Source organism: Atta cephalotes (assembly GCF_000143395.1).
Source record: "Atta cephalotes unplaced genomic scaffold scaffold00017, whole genome shotgun sequence".
NCBI lineage: Eukaryota > Metazoa > Arthropoda > Insecta > Hymenoptera > Formicidae > Atta > Atta cephalotes.
The window spans coordinates 4,664,225-4,670,700 of NW_012130081.1; the positions used below are offsets into that span (position 1 = coordinate 4,664,225).

At 31.4% G+C, this 6,476-nt stretch overlaps 1 protein-coding gene across 1 annotated transcript in view; it reads right to left on the reverse strand.

Moving 5' to 3' along the window:
* LOC105618557 overlaps nt 1-6,476 on the reverse strand; it is a 28,622-nt gene that overhangs the window by 4,632 nt on the left and 17,514 nt on the right. Inside the window, exon 4 of the mRNA XM_012200088.1 lies at nt 1,853-2,044. Within this exon, the coding sequence (XP_012055478.1) occupies nt 1,853-2,044 (192 nt within the window). The remainder of the gene's footprint in view (nt 1-1,852; nt 2,045-6,476) is intronic.

Consider the following 6,476-nt stretch of genomic DNA (forward strand, 5'->3'; position numbering starts at 1 on the left):
ATATATATATATATATATATATATATATATATATATATATATATATTATAAGAGAGATAATTCCTTCATAAAACTTTATATGTCCTAGTTAAAGGAAAAATTTTGTTTTTTCTTTTTCAAAAATTTCGAAAATCACTCGGGTTATTTTAAAACTTTCATTTAAATTTTCATCAAAATGACCCGAGTAATTTTCAAAAATTTTGAAAAAAAAACAAAATTTTTTCTTCGACTTCGATATCTTTGAAATTAAACCGTTTCTGACATATGTATAGTCATATCAAATTTGAATTTATGAAGAATCGTCCCTTAAAATTTTTTAGAGTAATATTCATCCTATATATATAAGAACCGATTAATATCGGCCTGCGAGATATATATTTATATACGCAAAAATAATAGATGCAATAAACGTTAGTTACTTAACATTGAGTAATTGTTCAGTAGTGACAAAACAATATTTGAAAAAAACATAATGTAGAGTACAAAGCAAATTTCTAAGGCAATGATATTCGATTAAATTCAAAATTTTTATTATTCTGGCCAAACATTTCAATTCACGGGAATTCATACATACTCAGTTCATTATTTTTTTCTTTTTATTTTCTTTTTTAATACTAGCCTTATACGAATCAATTCCACGCCTTTTCCTTGTTCGAAAGTTGGAGCATTTTAGGTACATACGTACGAGAAGAATGGATAAAAGCAGAGCGAGTGTAGAGCATTTAGAGAGATCAGGGTGGGAAATGAGGAAGCGTGCGAGACAGACGATAGAAAGAAGAAGAGAGGAAGAAAGGGGAAAGGGAATGCGCTGCGGTCAGAGAGGAAGAGGAAACGTAGGTGTCGGCAGAGGCGAATGGCTCGACGGACGAATTTCGAGAATCTTCGACTCGAGTCTCCGCGAATAAGACGAGACCGTAAGTAGGACGATAGGTGGGGGCGAAATTGCTCGGTGGTAACCTCCGACCTTACCAGGGTCGGCCAAGTTCGATAATTACGAATCTACTCCTTTCAGCCAGAACGAGTCAGTCTGACCTGATTATTACGATTTCGCCGTAGTTTCGCTACAGTTTCATTTGCCTCATTGTTTAGAATAAACGTGGAAGAAAAGAAGAGGATTCATGTAAGTAATATTTCGTTGTAGCAATATTTTTTTATTTTTAATTTGTGGCACATTAATTTTTAATAGAGAGGTGACTATAGCATTCTACGGATAGTTATTTTAGAAATCTTGTTCTGAAAAAAAAAGAATAAGAAGAATTGACTAAAGTCTCACAATTAATTATTCTTACATTTTCCTATCTCAAAAAAATAATATAAATTTAATTCTACATTAACATATGTTGTTAAAAAATGTAACTATAAAGATAAAATTTGTTTGGAGTGTTACTTAAAGATTAAATATCAAGTTAAATTTATCAAGATACATCATTAGATCCACACTTCATTAGTGTGTCCAGCATAACATTTTTACTGATATCGCTTTTTTATTAGATATTGCTAATACGACACATTAAAAAATATACACATTAAAAAATATACAATAAAGTTCTAATGTCTTAGTTTTTATCTTTTTTATGTTCTAAAAATAATTTTATTACAAAGGCGATATCGCTTTGATTGAAATGAGAGTAAATATAATTTAGTTAATTTTTACAATTTTGTAAATATTTTTTATTTCACGTCGCTTTTCTTATTTATTTCTAATTTTTTTTTTTCGCTTCGTTTTACCTTCTTTCAACTTTTTACACTACATCCTTTGCGGCACATTAGCGTGTCGCGAAACATTGAAAAATCCTATCGCGTTACAGCGATAATATGCGACTAATAAAATTTCCAACGATAACATACGTACCGCACGTTCCTCTGTTTCTACGATAAGATGATTGTTCTTGAGCGTAAGGGTGATGATGTTCCCGTTTGCGTTCTTGCTGGTATGATTACCGGAAGTGATGGTGTATTCCATCACGGCCGCCGCCGAGGTAACATTTACATCCATAACCTCCGTCTCGCAAATGTATCGAGGTACGTCTAGGCCATTCACCAGCTGAAATTGTATAGAAATACATTCGTATGATAAAACACATGCAGGAAATCTACGAAGACGGAAATTCCGAACGTTTCATTCGTCATTTCTGCGCGGGGCGAAATATTGATGAGTGTAAAATTTGATCGTAAGAGCGTAAGAAACAGCAAAAGAGAATATTTTCTTCTTTATTAATTATTATTAAAATTTACAAAGAATTTAAATCCTCCGAAACTAAAATCTGTAACTTTAACTAAATCTGTAACTATATTGACGCTCGGTCTGTAAGACTTATTTAATTTATGTTATTAAAAAAAATATTTATGTTAATTAATTTTAAGAAACTTAATTTTAAGAAACTAAAATGATATAATTCAAATAAAAGAGAATAAATACTAAGAATAATCTTATAGTGAGAATAACCCAAATTTGAAGACACAACATAAAAAAATTTGAATTATTTGTCATTTTTGATAAGGAGATTTATAATTAGGTGGGTCCAACAGACCCACCTAATTATCAGCATCTTTAATCCTTCAGAGGATTAAAGAAAATTAAATTTAGCGACACACAACCATTTGTCCGAATATAATTCCGTTAATAAATTTTTCTTTTTTTCTTTCTATAAAAGAAAGACGTTACATTAATAACCGTCTAAATTGTATCTTTATTTTATTAATATATTTTTTACACGATCCACTTAGTATCAGCTCGCACTTGGACTTGTTTTTTAATTTACAATTTATTACGATTTATTTCTTGGGAGCCTTATTTTTTTGTATATAATAATATTTGTTTTATATATAATATTATTTGACGTCGTCATAGAATCTCTCGATTTGTGAAACATCTTGAGACGTGATATTCGCAAGATGGGCATAATTTTTCGATGATGTTCGAGAATGTTTCGCACAGGATACGAGAGATTTAGTTACAGTAGATGCGCGAAGGGCTGTCCTAATTTACGAAACGCGCGCAAGAAGAGGACGAGCGAGGAGGAGGAGGGGCGGGGGGGGGAGGAGGAAGGGAAAGCGGAGAGAAGAAGGGAACGTCTCGTTCAGTTTTTTATCTATCGCGTCGCGAAAAGGCTATTTCGCATGCAAGTAGGTGTTCGCGTGTTCGCGTACACCTATACGTGCGCAGACCATGCCGGTTACGTCGTTCTCCGAGTGCCTTGTGCCAGTGCCAAAGGGTACTGAACCTGACCCAAGGGGCATTGCTCTTACGCTGCGTCTCTCCATTCCTTTTCTGTTAGATCGCTACACACACCGGTCGTCACGTTAGCCAAAGCGAGCAGGTATCATTGCGAGGCCCTGACTCGGTACTCGCGGATGGCAGTCGAAAATACGCGCCGAAACATGAAGTGAACAATATATGTACGAACGTCTCACACTTTTTTATTGTCGAGCGCTTGTTCTCTATAAGTTGACTCAATGAAACGCTATGATACGTTTATAGATTATGTAATCACTTGTTCTAAGTTGAGCTGTCATCTCTATAAGCTATGTGAAAATTTTATTCGAAATGCATACAAAACAGATTTTATTTTTCTTATAAAAAGTTTGATGTAAAATCACTGTTTTTCAATTTTAAACTCGAGAAATTTTATTGAAGAAAATTAGGAAGCCTTTTTTCTGCTCCCTTAATCGATCCCAACTTATTTCCTAGAATATCACTTTAGCATATTTTGTGTATAAAATTTTAGAAGGTTTCAAAAAGTTATGGAAAAAGTCATCTAGTTTTTAAAGATAGCTACATCAATCGTTTTTACATATATTTGTAAACCATTGGTACGTGTTGCAAAAAAAATGGCATCGCATAGATGAGTTTTGGCCATCTGCTGTGTTCCATATACGTGGCTTTTCACCTTTGCCGTAAATCGATCAGCCGATTATTACCTACTAGGTAGAATTGCAAGGACATGTTGATCAATAGTTTTTACATATTTTATTTCTTCAAAAAAATTGCACAATTAATACGTGCACGATTTGACATCATAATTTATAAAAATAAAAAATGAATAATGTTTGAGAACATAATTATAGTAATAATTGTAATTCATTACGAAATATAATCAAAAGTAGACAGCATTTGATAAATAAGTACTTAATATTAGTCAAAGTTAATTTAATCAATTAAGTACTAAACTTGATCACGAAACTAATTAAATTTCCGATTCGTATCTTTGTAATGAAGACAAATCGTTCTGAAATATAACCAACAGGTTACAGAAAATTGACAGATATGACGATCACATATAGTTATTGATATAACTCTGCATGTTTGCGTGGGATTGTCGCATACGCAGATTATACGAGTTCGTGTTGGGTAATCATACCACCGCTTCTAGCGGACATTCAAGTACTAAACACTCAAGGACATTCGCCTGGTTTGTCGTCTGGTTTTTTTTTTTGTTAACACCGTTAGAGGTTGCAGACGGTCACGTCGAATGGAGGACGTTTATAGACGAATGTTCTGTAGACAATGACAACCGAATATATATATGGTGTTCCGTAGTATTAAATATAATTTTCATTTTATAGCGACTATAAGTACAACAATGCCTTAATTGTCTTTCTTGAATATATGAATAATTAACTTACATTGAATATTTTAACTGATTATTACATGTTGATTTAAAAGTTTTACCCTTTGTGGACTCTTTTTTAGGTCATTTTTTTTATAAGCTGGCTCAATTTTTATAAAATTTAGCTTATGGGATAATTTGATAATGCTTTATTTGAATTTGAGATCAAAAATAAAAAATTAAAAATGACAGATTTAATGTGACGGACGGAATTAAAAAAAATAATTTATTTATAAAACTCAGAGTTTTAGGGAGTTTTTAATTGCACATCAAGTTTCTGTTTACATATTTGAAGCTCATCAGGGCCAATTTTCAAACTGATTTCCAAACTCTAATAATGAACCCTATGACTCTAGATTCTTCTTTATGAATGTTATTATCTTTTTGAACGTTATTTACTTAAAATTACACAATAACAGTAAAATATGGTCTTTGCACTGCATATAAATAATTTTAATATATTATTCAATATATTATTCAGCATTACTAAAATTTTTATAAGAAGGCTATGAGCATCAAATTATTAAATTGCTAGGCAATTTAATTTGTGATGTTATTACTGTAGTTCAGTGGTTTGTGTTTCAAGGCCAAAAAAATCAATTCGGCGCGCAATGCAAATAATCACATAAATAGTACATAAATTCACATAGGATCCAGATTGACTATTAAAAGCTTTCTTTCTTTTCTTGTTGTGCTTTGACATTTACAGTCCTAGAAATTCTTGTTTAATGTTATTAAAAAATAGACAAAAAATAGACAAACAAACAAAGTAATATCTTTTTTTAAATTCCGATTATCACTTATAATTTTGAAATTTTCTTACTTTTTTATATTAAAAAAAAACGTATAAAAAAGAAACGATAGCGAGAAGAGAAAAGGATAGGTTGAAGCGAAATAGTATAGTGGATGGAATATACGTTAGTTGTGAAATATCCAAAAAGTAACATTGATATTCCATTCGTGACGCATCTTTTAACGATACCGTTACAGGTTCTAGACGGTCAAAATGGTCTAGTCTGTCTATACTACTAACAGACCTGGGCTATACGAAATAGACAGCTATGAACTGAATAAAAGACCTTGAATTATTTCATCATCTAAAGTATACATTAAAATCTGATTACGCATCATAGGAATTGAGGTAATTAAAATCGTTTAGGCTAAATTACTATCGTCCAATGAAATAAAAGCATAATGTAATTAAAGAAGTACATATAAAACTAAAAATAGATTTTTCTTGATAGAAGTGAGGGAGAGAAAGAGAGGAAAGAGATAGAGATTGAGAAAAAGAGAGAGAATTAACATGAAAAATCAAATACTACCTTCCTTTACATTAACAACTATAAATATATAAAAACTAAAACATTGTAAAGTGAGATAATTTATGATGTGCGAAGCAAATATGAAAAATAGATTTTCCTTTCTCTTCTGAGATAAATGTGTTTAAAATAATTTGTGTGCGTGTTTTTGAATTTTAATTTTTTGTACTTTTTTTCATATCATATTTTTCATTTATTGAAAAAGAGTAGTCATAAGAAATATGGAAGAGAGTCATAAAAAATATTACAAATAGAAGAAAATATCAAATAAAATGAATTATTAAAGTTGATACCGTTTATTATGTCTTGAAACAAATACATCCGTGTGTTTTTTTTCTTTTGTAACGCTTACATATTAATGTCAATCACTTTGGATGCTCATGCAACATTTATGATCGCAGACAGTTTCAGAAAGGATAGCCGTAGAAGGTACGATTTGGCAACTCGAATTTGTTCGACCTTTATGATAAAAGTCGTGCCAGAAAGACAGAGAGAGAGAGAGAGAGAGAGAGAGAGAGAGAGAGAGAGAGAGAGAGAGAGAAGTAAG